We start from the raw sequence: 16510 nt of genomic DNA, 5'->3' as shown, positions 1-16510 counted from the left end.
AATACTGAACCCTAGACGATCATTCTTGATCTTTGTAACTATTAATCGATCACATGAGAAGATCTAAGACATTGATCTCAATAGACTGGAAGGTCACAACTACGTCACGGAAACCAAAGGCTATAATTCTTAAGGTCCTACAGACTCAAACAATTCATCCCCCTCGACCGGGGCTTGATCATGGAGGACTCAAGAAATACTGGGGAATCTAGCATAATATCAATCTGTTCAGTTATTGGTGAAGATGTTTGTTTAAATTTTGTTGGTTTACCTTTACCTAAAAGGCTACTTTCTATATTTGTAATGAAACATGATCAATAAAAACATTTAAAAATCAATTAACCATAAAAATTCATACTGGATACGAATATGTCAATATGTAATATAAAATGTTCTATATTGGAGTGTGAGGGACATGAAACACTGAAATAATTGTAAGAAATGCCCCACGCACCTCAGAGGCCAAAAAGCAAATTATCTAACCTACATTTATTTAAAAATGCTTTGTATTTTCTAAACCAGATGCACACTAAGTGGCTGCTCAAGAGCAGAAGACAAACTCATTTGCAACAACCTCAAATTGGCCAAGTCAAAAGGTACAATAAACATATGAGAGTTCTTAAGAAGTTTTGCACATTTTAAATTAAATGACAATTTTAAATACATTTTAGGGCCTGATTACAAGTGGTGTACTAAAATGTGTTTTTTTTTGCACTCACACAAACACTGGGTGGGTTAGTTGAAAGTAAATTGTTTCTGAGAGAGCAAAACCCGATGTGTGCTAACTTCAGGGCATTCGGATATTGGGACCGTGCTAACTGCTTCCTTTTTTTTTTTTTTTTTTTTTTAAAACACACACACACACACATATATATATATATATATATATATATATATATATATATATATATATATATATATATATATATATATATAGAGAGAGAGAGAGAGAGAGAGAGACACACACACACACACACACTAGTGTTATAGCCTGTGTACATGGGCCAAAATGTTTAAGGAAAGAAGTATACCTATCCCTCTATCCCTATCCCTCCCTATCCATCTAGCCCAATCCATCTAACCCACTATCACTCTCCCTCTATCCTTAGCCCTCTATCCTGATCCCTCTATATTTATTTTTCTGCAGTCTAGGATCCTCCTAACCCTTAAACCTCCCTGATCCCCCTCCAACAGCTCTCTAACCCTCGCCCCTATAACTATTGCCGCCATCTTAGGTACTGCCAGCTTTTTCTTTCTGTAGTGAAGTGGTCCCACCACCTCACCCCTTCCTGCCTGCCATTTAGTACCCCCCCATACTCCCAAACACCTTTTCTGTAGAGTAGCTGCCCCATCCCTCCCTGTTTCCCTTTTTTTTCTGTAGCAACCCCTTTTCTGTAGTGTAGCTGCCCCATCCCACCCTGTCCCTTTTTCTGCAGCAACCCCTTTTCTGTAGTGTAGCTGCCCCATCCCTCCCTGTCTCCTTTTTTCTGTAGCAACCCCTTTTCTGTAGTGTAGCTGCCCCATCCCACCCTGTTCCTTTTTTTCTGTTGCAACCCCTTTTCTGTAGTGTAGCTGCCCCGTCCCTACCTGTCCCTTTTTTTCTGTAGCAACCCCTTCTCTGTAGAGTAGTTGCCCAATTCCTCTCTGTCCCTTTTTTCCTGTAGCAACCCCTTTTCTGTAGTGTAGCTGCCCCATCCCTCCCTGTACACGGGCCATTTTCTGCAATGCAGCGGTCACAACCGCCCACCCCCCAGCCACATCCACTCCCATCCGGCCACGCTCCCGGGCACCCTCTCTTATGTTTGTCTTGCGCTGCAGTCTCTACTGCACATAACAGCTTCAGACAAACATACCTGGCCTTTTATTATATAGGATGGATATATATATATATATATATATATATATAAAACTATTTTCTAAAATATATGTCTATACCTATATATCTATAAGAATAAATACAGGTGTCGATATATATATACACAGATATATACATAAATAAATATTTAAAAATACAAAACATTTGGAACATTTGAATGTTAAATAGTTACAGTAAAAACACATTTAAAAGGACAGTCAAGTCAAAATGAAATTTCAGATGGGGCATGCAATTTTAAACAACTTTCCAATTTACTTTAATCATTAAATTTGCTTGGTATTCTTTGTTGAAAGCTAAACCTAGGTAGGCTCATATGCTAATTTCTAAGCCCTTAAAAGCCGCACTGATTGGCTAAAATGCAAGTCTGTCAAAAGAACTGAAATAAGGGGCAGTCTGCAGAGACTTAGATACAAGGTAACCACAGATGTAAAAAGTATATTAAAATAACCATGTTGGTTACGCAAAACTGGGGAATGGGTAATAAAGGAATTATCTATCTTTTTAAACAATAACATTTCTGGAGTAGACTGTTCCTTTAAATGAAACAGCCAATAAAGAAAATTGCAGAACCAAAGTGTTTGTCTTTGTGTTTAAAGTGAGTGTTAAGATAGGGAAGAGTATTATTCCTGTTGACTCAGCCCATTTAAAAGGACATGTTCTTGAGAACAACAAGTTGTGATTTCACTGAACATGCCCAGTTATTTCAAGTACAAAGATAAACCTAAACAATCAATTGACAATACATTAAATACTCTGTAGCTGATTTAGTAAGATATTGGAAACCAATTTTACAAAGCCTATGCCAGCCAAGTTATATTTTCAATTGTCTGTATACAATAGAAGAAAGTGAAATAAACTGACCCATCAGAATCCGCACATTTAAGAAATATTCTTACTTGTACAGGGACTGGAGACATAGCATAGATAAATGTTCCCCTTGGTAAACCTCCACCAGCACTGGGATCAGCAAGGAATGTTACAGCCGTTAAATGAGATGAAAACATACAGGCTCTCACAGGGGGGAAGACTCGCGATGGGCTCCATGTTATCTCTTTAGGCTGCAACATAATTGGATGAATAAAATAAAGCAACCATAAGTATTTTTTAATAAGTTGGCATATTCACATTGATAGCATAATGAGCATTATTTCTCACCAATTGCAAATCAGTTTCACATTTAATTGGAACTGTAGAACATGCATAATAGTCGGTCATCTTAGTAAGATGATATTTTAAGTAATTTTTATAGTGATCAAACTAGTGTTCCGTTTTATACATTTACACCCTTTAACAGTCCTGAGTGAAGCACAAAAAAAAAATCATGTTTAATTTATGCAGAAATTATTCTTTGGTACTCTTGGGTTTTAAACAATGAAGGATATGTTTTAAGTAAGCAAAACCGTAGGTGAAAAAATTATGTAAGGACTCTATGACCCTGTCTAGCTAATGGAAAAGCCATTGGCAATTGCTCTTTAATGTCAACACATTTAAGAGCTTTCAATGGAAATACCTGTCAGATGAAAACTAATTTTAGTTTGTTGGTTAATTTGACTGTTCAGACCTTGAAAAGTTGTATTTGAAATTATGTTTGCATGCCAGAAGATCTAACTCTTAAAACAAAAAAATTTGATAAGTCAACCTGTAAGCATTTTCAACAAATGAGGTATATGTGAATTGTTTCCAAGTTATTCAATGTTTGTCACAGCATTCTCTAAAACTCTGCTTCTTAAACTGAGGGTCAGGACCACTCTGGGGTGTTGCTTAAAAATAAGATAAGATAATATACAATGCTTTGGGAGACAGAAGAGCAGAAGGGGTCCCTGGTACAATGGTGAGCTAAGTCGCAAATTAATAACTAAATAATAGCAGTGAAGCAATTCGACTGTAGACCTCCGCTTGTTCTTCAAATGTACATTTTGTCACATGAGGAAAAAGTTTAAGAGGCTCTGCTGAAGAGCACTATTTTTAAGCATTTTTTTTAAAATCAACCTGGGATGGGTACAACACTGAAAGACACCCTCTGTTTATAGCAATGAAAAATTGCCACAAACAGTAATACATTACATCCTGTACAACAGATTTAAAAAAAAAATCATCAGCAGAGAAGAATATATTAAACAACATCAGAAACCACTGTTGGCAGTAAAAAGACCTGGAAGCGTTTAGTACATCTGACAGCAGATGTGTTTAATGTGTTTAATCTCCAAAGAGACCGCATCCTAACTAACAAATCTTGGAGGCAGACAAGATACTTTTAGGAGTCCAGGCAACCTGAAAACACTGAACTGGGAACTTTAATAACTAATGTATGATCCCAAAGCTCAAGAAAAACCCACTGTAGAAAGTGTTGGGTAGTTAATTTAGCTACAGTTACCTTTGTTAAGCATTTGTGGAGTAAATCTACACTGGCATCACATTGCCAAGGATATTTTTTAATAAATAAATTAATTTAAAAAAAATATTCTCCCTCAGAAAGAAACTTAATAGATATAGATAAAGGGGTCACTACCATAAATCATCTCGTGTGGTGTCCCATCTATAACAGAAAATATTGAGAGAAAAAAAATGGCCAGGGTTAAAATATAAAAAATGGTTAAAAATGTGGTGTCAGAAAGGCAACAAGTTCACAGGTTCTCTCTCATGAAATCCCACCTTACAGTGAAATGCAATTTTAGTGTCTAGTGAGAACCATGAGATAAATTTATTTATGTATTTATTTTAATACATAATATTTTTATCTGTAAGTATTACAGATAAACAGATTTGTTATATCAATCAACTGTAGTCTCTCTTAAATAGACACACATATATACATAGACACACACACACACACACACACACACACACACACAAATATTAACCAGGAAAAGCCAAGATAACTTTATTTAGAAGCAAAACTACATATGTTGAGTAATCTCTAGATGCTAGAAATGTACCTGTCTGCGCTCTGTCTGTAAAGGTGGAGGAGGAGGCCGTGCACAGTCGCGATACAACATCCTAAGCCTCTCACACTGTACTTCTACCACTGAAAGACGCTCACCTGCAGTAAAGCAATTATATTAAAATACATAAGGTTTTCCACGTTAGCAATTTCACCCAGCACTAATTATTGTCTTGCTTAAAGTATGTGTTTTAATAACCTCATCTGCCACTAGAAGTTAAAAGTAGGTAACTGATACACTTAATAAATGGCTCAGTATAGTTAAACACTTATAGGTATAGAACTCTTCCATATCTACATGGTAAACAAGCTGAAATGAATACATAATCTAGTGAAAATGATCAAAACACAAATATTATTAACAAATTGTAAAGTTAAACAAATATATTGTAAAGAGCATGATAGTACATTCCTTGTTAGGTGTGACCATTTACATTTTTTTTTTTAATTGGGGGGGGCAAAATAAAAAAAATATAGCCCACATATAATATTGTTCATATAGACAAATGCTCCCTCTTTAATGGCAAATTTTTTAAGTCTAATATGATTTTCTGCCCTGGAGCAACAATATATATATTTTTTTTTAAAGGGACATAAAACCCCAAATGTTTATTTCATGATTCAGATAGAGAATACAATTTTAAACAACTATCCTATTTACTTCTATTATCAGATTTTCTTTGTTTTCAGGAGTATTCACGTGTCTGCAGCTATATGGCAGCAGTTTTGCAACAATATTATACATTAGAATGTAGTGCTTCGGGCATGTGCATGCTACCTCTACCTAGGTATTTATTCAACAAAGAATAACATGAGAATGAAGCAAATGTGATAATAGAATTAAATTGGAAAATATGTTAAAAGGTTGGGTTTCACATCCCTTTAAATTTAAAGTACAAACATATAAAAGCATTCAACCACAGCCACAAAAAGCTTTGTGCATTAGCACTCCTTCAGAATTATAACAGCATTTTGCAAACTGCTGATTTGTGAGTAATACTGAAGATACTCCATATTCCACTGAAAGAACTGGTTATTGTATTAATAAAAACTTACCCGGGCTGCATTCCTGAGCAACCAAGTTTAGAACCTCAACAGCAGCTGGACATTGTTGTATAAACTCTTCACAGAATGAGGTGTCCTCTAACAACTGAGCCATCACTAGACAAGCTCTTAAAGAGACAAAACGCCAGAATTCAATACAATTAAATGCATAAGTGCAATAAAACAAAGTGATGGCTTTCAAAAGAGAATAATAATGGATTACTATGCAGAATGATAAACAATACACATTACATTAATAGATTAAATGACTGATAAATGGTTAAAGAAGACATGTTACATCGAGAAATTATCTTAATTTAAAGTGAAGGTCAATTTTCATGTGATAGTGCCGGGTTTTTAAAAAAACTATTAAAAACAAGGGCACTTTCATTCATGAAAATTGACATTTCAGCCGTTTTCTCTAAATATACTTACCTTTTCTTCTTGAAGCCCCTCCAGTGCTTCAGCAGCCCTTCGCAAGTCTCTTCATACGTCAGCAATGACAATCACGGCTTCCCCCCCGGGGTAATCATTACCTGAGGCAACACCGTGATTGGAGGAAGCCAGTTTCGTCATTGCTGGGTAAGTAAACCAGGAAGAAGCAGACGGGGCATTTTTTCAGAGTGGCGTTTCAGAAGAACAAGGTAAGTATTTTTAAAATATGGTGCCATGTCAATTTTCATGAATGAAAGTGAACCGGTTTTTAATAGTTTTTTTTAAAAACCGGTCACTTTCACATGAAAATTGACCTTCACTTTAAAAATGAATAGTAAAAAGTAATTCTAAAAGCTAATTAATTAGGCCAAACTTAAAGGGACAGTCTACTACAGAATTGTTATTGTTTAAAAAGATAGATAATCCCTTTATAACCCAGTCCCCAGTTTTCAACAACCAACACGGTTATATTAAAGTGATGGTAAATCCTAGCGTTTTTAAAACGCTAGGATTTACCAGTGCTATATATCAGGGATGGGGAACCTTGGCACTCCTGATGTTTCAGAACTATATTACCCATGATGCTTAGGCACTCTGAAGTCCAGTTGAGCATCATGGGAAATGTAGTTCAGAAACATCTAGAGGGCCGAGGTTCCCCATCCCTGCTATAAATAAAGGGGACTTTCAGCCATACTTCATGCTAAAGTTCCTTTATTTGCCTGCAGCTTATGCTGCGCTGAGCTCCTCAGGCCTCCCACAGCAGAAAGCTATTTTTTTAATGAGGTGACGTTTCCACCTCTTAGTCATAGTATTTGATATCCCCTTTAGTCATAGCACTGGTAAATTCAAGTGTTTACAAAATGCTACGATTTACTACAAATTTATTATACTTTTCACCCCTGTGACTACCTTCTTATCTTAGCCTTTGCAGACTGCCCCTTATTTCAGTTCTTTTGACAGAGTTGGATTTTAGCCAATCAGTGCTGAATCATAAATAACTCCACGGGAGTGAGCACAATGTTCTATATATGGCACACATGAACTAGCACGGTCTAGCTGTGAAAAACTGTCAAAATGCACTGAGATATGAGACAGCCTTCAAGGTCTTAGAAATTAGCATATTTGCCTGCAGCGTATGCTGCGCTGAGCTCCTCAGGCCTCCCACAGCAGAAAGCTATTTTTTTCAATGAGGTGACGTTTCCACCTCTTAGTCAATAGCTGTGTGGACCAGTTGGCAGCTATGCTGCATGGAACTTTCAGCATGAAGTATTTGATATCCCCTTTAGTCATAGCACTGGTAAATTCAAGTGTTTACAAAATGCTAGGATTTACTACAAATGTATTATACTTTTCACCCCTGTGACTACCTTCTTATCTTAGCCTCTGCAGACTGCCCCTTATTTCAGTTCTTTTGACAGACTTGGATTTTAGCCAATCAGTGCTGAATCATAAATAACTCCACGGGAGTGAGCACAATGTTATATATATATATATATATATATATATATATATATATATATATGGCACACATGAACTAGCACGGTCTAGCTATGAAAAACTGTCAAAATGCACTGAGATATGAGGCAGATTTCAAGGTCTTAGAAATTAGCATATAAGCCTACCTATGTTTAGTTTTAAACAAAGATTACCAAGAGAACAAAGCAAATTTGATGATAAAAGTAAATTGGAAGGTTGTTTAAAATTGCATGCCCTATCTGATTAATGAAAGTTTAATTTTGACTAGACTGTCCATTTTTTTATTAAATAGTGTATATAAATTTACAACTGTAAAAAACAATTTATGCTTACCTGATAAATTAATTTCTTTCATGGTGGTAAGTCCACAATCCATTACCTTCTCTACCACTAGGAGAAGGCAGAGATCCCCAAACCCCAAGAGCTCTATATAACCCCTCCCACCTTTATGGTAGTTAGTCTGACATATAGCCAAGCTTAAAAAAGGTAGGAAAAGAAATAAAGAGCAAAAAATATAGGTGCTGGGGGAAAAAAAGTGCCATAACATAAAAAAACACCAAAAACAGGGTGGGGTCTCGTGGAATCTTACACCACCATGAAAAATATGAATTTATCAGGTAAGCATAAATTACCATTACATTACAACCATTAAAAGAAAGTAAAAATACATTTCATTAAAAAAAAAATTCACTTAAAAACAACCAACAGGCAAAATTAAACAAAAACAACAGCCTGAAGGACCTTTTTACCAAAAGCTGCCTCAGAAGAAGCAAAAACATCTGAATAGTAGAATTTCATGACAGTATGCAAAGACCAAGTTGCTGCCTTGCAACTTTGGTCAACAAAAGCTTAATTCTTAAAAGCCAAGTAAAATGGGCAGTAATCCTATTAGAAGGGGGTCTGACCCGCCTTCAAGTAAGCTTCACAAATCAAATGCTTTAACCAAGAAATCAAAGATACAACAGAATCTTTCCGACCTTGTTTAGAACCAAAAAAGTGAAAAAAAAACCAAACGAAGTTACCCATAAACCCTAGTCATTCTGCCGAAGGGAAACGGAAAAAGAAGATAACACAAGGGTATAGAGGTGCATGAGGATTAGACAAAAAAAAGTGCTGTCTTAATTTGAATAAGGGTGGGTTCGTGAAAGAAAACAGAATTTATGCTTACCTGATAAATTTATTTCTCTTGTGGTGTATCCAGTCCACGGATTCATCCTTTACTTGTGGGATATTCTCCTTCCCAACAGGAAGTGGCAAAGAGAGCACACAGCAGAGCTGTCCATATAGCTCCCCCTCTAGCTCCACCCCCCAGTCATTCGACCGAAGGTTAGGAAGATAAAGGAGAAACCATAGGGTGCAGTGGTGACTGTAGTTTAAAAATAAAAACCACCTGTCTTAAAATGACAGGGCGGGCCGTGGACTGAATACACCACAAGAGAAATAAATTTATCAGGTAAGCATAAATTCTGTTTTCTCTTGTAAGGTCTATCCAGTCCACGGATTCATCCTTTACTTGTGGGATACCAATACCAAAGCTTTAGGACACGGATGAAGGGAGGGAACAAGACAGGTACCTTAAACGGAAGGCACCACTGCTTGTAAAACCTTTCTCCCAAAAATAGCCTCCGAAGAAGCAAAAGTATCGAATTTGTAAAATTTGGAAAAAGTATGCAGCGAAGACCAAGTCACTGCCTTACAAATCTGTACAACAGAAGCCTCATTTTTAAAAGCCCATGTGGAAGCCACTGCTCTGGTAGAATGAGCAGTAATTGTTTCAGGAGGCTGCTGGCCAGCAGTCTCATAGGCCAAACGGATGATGCTTTTCAGCCAAAAGGAAAGAGAGGTAGCGGTCGCCATCTGACCTCTCCTCTTACCAGAATAGATAACAAACAAAGAAGTTGTTTGTCTGAAATCCTTAGTTGCTTGTAAATAGAACTTTAAAGCACGAACCACATCAAGATTGTGTAACAGACGTTCCTTCTTTGACGAAGGATTAGGACACAGAGAAGGAACAACAATTTCCTGATTAATATTCTTATTAGACACAACCTTAGGAAGAAAACCGGGTTTGGTAAGCAAAACTACCTTATCTGCATGGAACACCAGGTAAGGTGAATCACACTGTAAAGCAGATAACTCTGAAACTCTTCGAGCAGAAGAGATAGCTACCAAAAACAAAACTTTCCAAGATAAAAGCTTAATATCTATGGAATGTAAAGGTTCAAACGGAACCCCTTGCAGAACTGGAAGAACTAAATTCAGACTCCATGGCGGAGCCACAGATCTATAAACAGGCTTGATTCTGACTAAAGCCTGGCTAAACGTTTGAACATCTGGTACCTCTGCCAGACGTTTGTGAAAAAGAATAGGCAAAGCAGATATCTGTCCCTTTAAGGAACTAGCTGATAATCCTTTCTCCAATCCGTCTTGGAGAAAGGACAAAATTCTGGGAATCCTAACCTTACTCCATGAGTAACCCTTGGATTCGCACCAAAAAGATATTTTCGCCAAATCTTATGGTAGATTTTCCTGGTGACAGGCTTTCTAGCCTGAATCAGGGTATCAATAACCGACTCAGAGAAACCACGCTTTGATAGAATTAGGCTTTCAATCTCCAAGCAGTCAGACGCAGAGAAATTAGATTTGGATGTTTGAAAGGACCTTGTATTAGAAGGTCCTGCCTCATTGGTAGTGTCCATGGTGGCACAGATGACATGTCCACTAGGTCTGCATACCAGGTCCTGCGTGGCCACGCAGACGCTACTAGAATCACCAAAGCCCTCTCCTGCTTGATTCTGGCAACCAGACGAGGGAGGAGAGGAAACGGTGGAAAAACATAGGCCAGATTGAAGGACCAAGGCGCTGCTAGAGCATCTATCAGCACGCCTGGGGATCCCGGGACCTGGACCCGTAAAGAGGAAGTTTGGTGTTCTGACGGGACGCCATCAGATCCAATTCTGGAGTGCCCCATAGCTGAGTCAGCTGGGCAAATACCTCCGGGTGGAGTTCCCACTCCCCCGGGTGAAAAGTCTGACGACTTAGAAAATCCGCCTCCCAGTTGTCTACTCCTGGGATGTGAATTGCTGAGAGATGGCAAGAGTGATCCTCCGCCCATCTGATTATTTTGGTTACTTCCATCATTGCTAGGGAACTCCTTGTTCCCCATTAAGTAGTGTCAACCAGCATAAACTAGCCCTGTTATGTAAGCTTGCAATTCCATACTTAGTCTCTGAATACAGCTTACCCTTCCCTCATGGGGATATTATCAGTCTTTTCTAGCATTATCACAGTCTTGTCTAGAAATAAATGACTGAACATACCTTATTGCAGCCTAACCTGCAAACCGTTCCCCCCAACTGAAGTTTTCCTGCACTCCTCAGTCCTATGTGGGAACAGCAGTGGATTTTAGTTACAACATGCTAAAATCATCTTCCTCCCTGCAGAACTCTTCATCTCCTTTCTGCTAGAGAGTAAATAGTACACACCGGTACCATTTAAAATAAACTTTTGCTTGTAGAAAATAAAAACTACATTTCTAACACCACATTCACTTTAACCTTCCGATTGCTTAGAGCCGGCAAAAAGAATGACTGGGGGGTGGAGCTAGAGGGGGAGCTATATGGACAGCTCTGCTGTGTGCTCTCTTTGCCACTTCCTGTTGGGAAGGAGAATATCCCACAAGTAAAGGATGAATCCGTGGACTGGATATACCTTACAAGAGAAAGACATTTATCAGGTAAGCATAAATTTTGTTTTCTTTCCTATGGCATGGAGAGTCCACAAAACATTTTAATTACTAGTGGGAACCAATACCCAAGCTAGAGGACACATACTGAATATGGAGGAAGAACAAGACAGGCGGACCTAAACTGAAGGCACCACCTCTTGAAGAACCTTTCTCCCAAAAGAAGCCTCAGCTTGAGGCAAAAGTATAAAATTTGTAGAGGCCTTACAGATTTGTAGCTTCATTTTTGAAAGCCCATGAAGATGAAACAGCTCTAGCGGAATGAGCCGTAATTCTCTCAGGAGGCGGTTGTCCAGCTGTCTCAAAAGCTAAACGAATAACACTTCTCAAGCAGAGAGAAAGAGTGGTAGAAGTGGCCTTCTGAACCCTACGCTTACCAGAGAAAACAACAAACAGGGCAGAAGTCTGCTGAAAATCTTAAGTTGCTTGAAGGTAACATTTAAGAGCATGCACAACATGCAAGTTATGCAAAAGACGTTCCTTCTGGATGAAGGGTTAGGACAAAAAGAAGGAACATCAATTTCCTGATTAATATTGCGATCCAACACTACCTTAGGGAGAAACCCCAGTTTAGTACGAAGGACCGCCTTATCAGCATGAAATATAAGGTAAGGGGAATCACACTGTAGAGCCGAAAGTTCGGAACCTCTGCAAGCAGAAGAAATAGCAAGAAGAAACAAAACCTTCCAAGATAGTAATTTAATACTAACAGAATGCATCAGCTTAAACGGAGCCTGCTGCAAAACTCTAAGAACTAGGTAAAGACTCCAAGGAGGAGCAACAGATTTAAACACAGGCCTAATTCTGACCAAGGCCTGAACAAAAGACTGAACATCTGGCAGAACTGCCAGACGTTTATGCAGAAGAATAGACAGAGCAGAAATCTGACCCTTCAAAGTACTCACTCACAAATCATCTCCAGGCCTTCCTGAAGAAAAGCCAAAATTCAAGGAACCCTAACTTTGTTCCAAGAAAAACCTTTTGAATCACACCAATGAAGGTATTTACACCATACCCTATGGTAAATTCTGCGAGTAACCGGTTTACCAGCCTGAAGCATAGTATCTATAACTTTCTCAGAGAAGCCATGTCTAGCCAGATTTAGACATTCAATCTCCAAGCAGTCAGCTTCAGAGAAACCAGAATTGGATGAAGAAAGGGACCCTGAAGTAAAAAGGTCCTTCCTGAAAGGTAACCTCCACATTGGAAGAAATTACATCATCACCAGATCCACTAACCAGATCCTGTGAGGCCATGCAGGAGCTATTAGAATCACAGAAGCTCTTTCCTGTTTGATGCGAGCAATTACTCATAGAAGCAATGCAAACAGAGGAAACAGGTATGCTAGATTGAATCTCCAAAGAACCGCTTGAGGATCTCTTGACCTTGAACCGTACTTTGGAAGCTTGGTGCTTTGATGAGACACCATCAGATCCAAATCCGGAACCCCCCACCTGAGAGTTATTATTGTGAAAACCTCTGGGTGGAGAGCCCACTCTCCGGGATGAAAGTCTGCCTGCTTAGAAAATCCACCTCCCAAATGTCCACCCCAGGTATGTAGATGGCAGAGAGATCGCAATCGTGAGACTCCGCCCACTGGAGAATGCGACACACCTCCTTCATTGCCATGGAACTCCGAGTACCTCCCTGGTGATTGATGTAGGCCACCGAGGTGATGTTGTCCGACTGAAATCTGATAAATCGGACCAAAGCTAGTTGAGGCCAAGCTATTAAAGCATAGAAAATTGCTCTCAAATTCAAGACGTTTATTGGAACAGACGACTCCTCTGGAGTCCACAGACCCTGTGTCTTTAAGAAACCCCAAACTGCTCCCCAGCCTAACAGGCTGGCATTCGTGGTCACAATCACCTAGGAAGGCCTCAGGAAGCATGTGCCCAGAGACAGATGGTCCTGTGAAACCCACCATGAGAGTGAGACTCTTGTTGGGGAATCCAAAATGATCTTCTGCAAGAGATCTGAGTGGTCCCTGTTCCATTGACTGAGCATGCATAGGTGCATAGGTCTCAGATAGAAATGAGCAAAAGGAATGATATCCAGGGAAGCAACCGTCAGTCCAATCACCTCCATGCATTGAGCCACAGATGGACGAATAGCAGACTGGAGAGACAGGCAAGAAACATGAAGCTTGGATTTTCTGACTTCCGTAAGAAAGATCTTCATGGACAGGGTATCTATGATTGTTCCCAAGAAACAAACACTTGTATCTGGAACAAGGGAACTCTTTCCCAGATTCACTTTTCACATGTGGCAACGTAGAATAGACAACAAGATCTCAATATGAGATCCTGCTAGATGAAAAGATGGCACTTTAACTAGAATGTTGTCTAGATAAGGCTCCACAGCAATTCCCTGGGACCTCACCACTGCCAGAAGAGCCCTCAGAACCTTTGCAAAAATTCTGGGAGCTGTAGCAAGGCCAAAAGGAAGGGCAACAAACTGGAAATGTTTGTCCAGGAAGGCAAACCTTAGATACTGGTAATGACCCCTGTGAATAGGAACATGAAGATACATGTCCTTCAGATCTATGGTCGTCATGAACTGACCCTTCTGGACCAAAGGAAGAATAGAACGGATGATCTCCATCCTCTAGAGCAGTGGTCTCAAAATACAGGCCCCAGGGCCAAATGCGGCCCTCAAGATAGTTTCATATGGCCCTCCCTTGTTAAATAGATAAACCATTACTTTGAGCTGTCATTTTTTTTTTTTTAGAGTTCTAAGAGGTGTAAGTAGTTGATATTCTATATAGGCACTCACAAGACAAATATAAAGACAAAGGGGCATATCTATCAAGCTCCGTTAGAACTTGAAGCCCTGTGTTTCTGGCGAGCCGTCAGACTTGCCAGAAACACAAGTTATGGAGCAGTGGTCTCAAGACGGCTGCTCCATAACCTGTCCGCCTGCTCTGAGGCGGACAGAGATCGCCACAAATGGCCGCAAATCAGCATGGGGCGGCGTTGCACCAGCAGCTCACAAGAGCTGCTGGTGCAATGCTGAATACGGAGAGCGTATTGCTCTCCGCATTCAGCGAGGTCTGTCGGACATGATCCGCTGATCGGATCATGTCGGAAAGGCCTTTAATAAATATGCCCCAAAGCATCAAGTGTAGACTCCTACCACACACTGCGTTGGGTAAATGTCACTTTTTACGTTGCTATACAGTTCCAAGATGATCACTTTACTTGGTACTCACAAGATAAACATACAACTGTGTATGTCTATTGTGGGCTACAACTCCCACTTTTCACTACTACTTGGATACATGTCACTTCCATTTCCTAGTATATCCAGTTTCGGAGCACTTACTCAGTTCAAGCAGCCCCCATGGGAGAAGAAAACTTGGCCAGTGGCCCCCCAGATACTTTGAGTTTGTTACCCCTGCTCTAGAGGAACTGGAACAATCACTCCCAGGGGTGATAGGTCCTTTACGCAGTTTAAGAAGGCCTGTCTCCCTTTCTGGTTCGCAGATAACCTTGACAGGTGGAACCTGCCCCTGGGAGGACAAGATTTGAATCCTATTCTGTAACCATGGGATACTATATCTATGGCCCAAGGATCTGGAACATCCAAGCCTGCTGAAAAAAAAAAAGCCTGCCCCCCCACTTGATCCACTACACAATCGGAGGTGGCCCCCTTCATGTTGATTTAGAATCAACTGAAGGATTCTTAGCTTGCTTCCCCCTATTCCAAGACTGACTGGACCTCCAAGAAGACTTGGATTGATCTGACTTGGAAGAGGAAGACTTTTGTCCCTTAAAGTTACGAAAGGAATGACAATTAGAATTCTGGCGACCCTTAAGTCTATTCTTTTTATCTTGAGATATGAAAGAACCCTTTCCAACTGTAATATCAAAAATTATTTCTGCCAGGTGCAAACAAGGTTTTACCCTTATAAGGCAGAGATAAAAGCTTGGACTTGGATGTAACATCTGCAGACCAAGATTTTAACCAGAGAGCTCTGCGAGCTAAAACAGTAAAACCAGAAATCTTAGCACCCAACCTAAGAACTTGCATGTTGGCATCACAAATAAAGGTATTGGCTAGCTTGAGAGCCTTGATCCTGTCTTGGATCTCCTCTATAGTAGTCTCTTCTAGGATAAGATTAGATAAATCATTGCACCCCCTGCAACTGTAGCAATACTAGCAACAGATTGCCACTGTAATCCCTGATGAATGTACATATTCTTCAAAAAAAGCCTCAAGCTTCTTATCCATGGGATCCTTGAAAGAACAACTATCTTCAATAGGAATAGTAATTCTCTTAGTCAGAGTAGAGCTAGCTCCCTCTACCTTGGGCACCATGTGCCACGAGTCACAAATAGAGTCAGCAACAGGAACATATTTTTAAAAACAGGGGACGGGGAAAAACAACATTTATGCTTACCTGATAAATTTAATTTATTTCCGGATATGGAGAGCCCACGTCGTCATTCAATTACTAGTGGGAATATCACTCCTGGTCAGCAGGAGGCGGCAAAGAGCCCCACACCAAAGCTGTTAAAAATCACTCCCCTACCCATAATCCCCAGTCATTCGGCCGAAGGGAAATGGAATAAGGAATAACACAAATGTGTAGAGGTGCCTGAGGCTTAGTAAAAAATAACGGTCCTAGTAAAGGGTGGGGTCGTGGACTCTCCATATCCGGAAAGAAAGAAATTTATCATCAGGTAAGCATAAATTTTGTTTTCTTTCCTAAGATATGGAGAGTCCACTATGTCATTGAATTACTAGTGGGAACCAATAACCAATCTAGAGGACACAGAATGAATAGGGAGGGAGAACAAGACAGGCAGACCTAAGCAGAAGGCACCACCTCTTAAAGAACCTTTCTCCCAAAAGAGGCCTCAGCCGAGGCAAAAGTATCAAATTTATAAAATTTGGAAAAAGTGTATAGAGAGGACCAAGCTGCAGCTTTGCAAATCTGTTCCACAGAAGCTTCATTTTTGAAAGCCCAAGAAGAGGAGACAGACCTCCT

The 16510-nt window shown here is 39.6% G+C and overlaps 1 protein-coding gene across 1 annotated transcript in view; it reads right to left on the bottom strand.

Moving 5' to 3' along the window:
• HECTD4 (HECT domain E3 ubiquitin protein ligase 4) overlaps positions 1 to 16510 on the bottom strand; it is a 666929-nt gene that overhangs the window by 199129 nt on the left and 451290 nt on the right. The window contains exons 43-45 of the mRNA XM_053699752.1: positions 5874 to 5989; positions 4813 to 4916; positions 2773 to 2934 (exon numbers count right to left, since the gene is read on the bottom strand). Of these exons, the coding sequence (XP_053555727.1) occupies positions 2773 to 2934; positions 4813 to 4916; positions 5874 to 5989 (382 nt within the window). The remainder of the gene's footprint in view (positions 1 to 2772; positions 2935 to 4812; positions 4917 to 5873; positions 5990 to 16510) is intronic.

Source organism: Bombina bombina, chromosome 2, assembly GCF_027579735.1.
Source record: "Bombina bombina isolate aBomBom1 chromosome 2, aBomBom1.pri, whole genome shotgun sequence".
Taxonomy (NCBI): Eukaryota; Metazoa; Chordata; class Amphibia; order Anura; family Bombinatoridae; genus Bombina; species Bombina bombina.
Note: the sequence above shows the minus strand (reverse complement) of the source record. Positions and strands in the feature narration are given on the sequence as shown.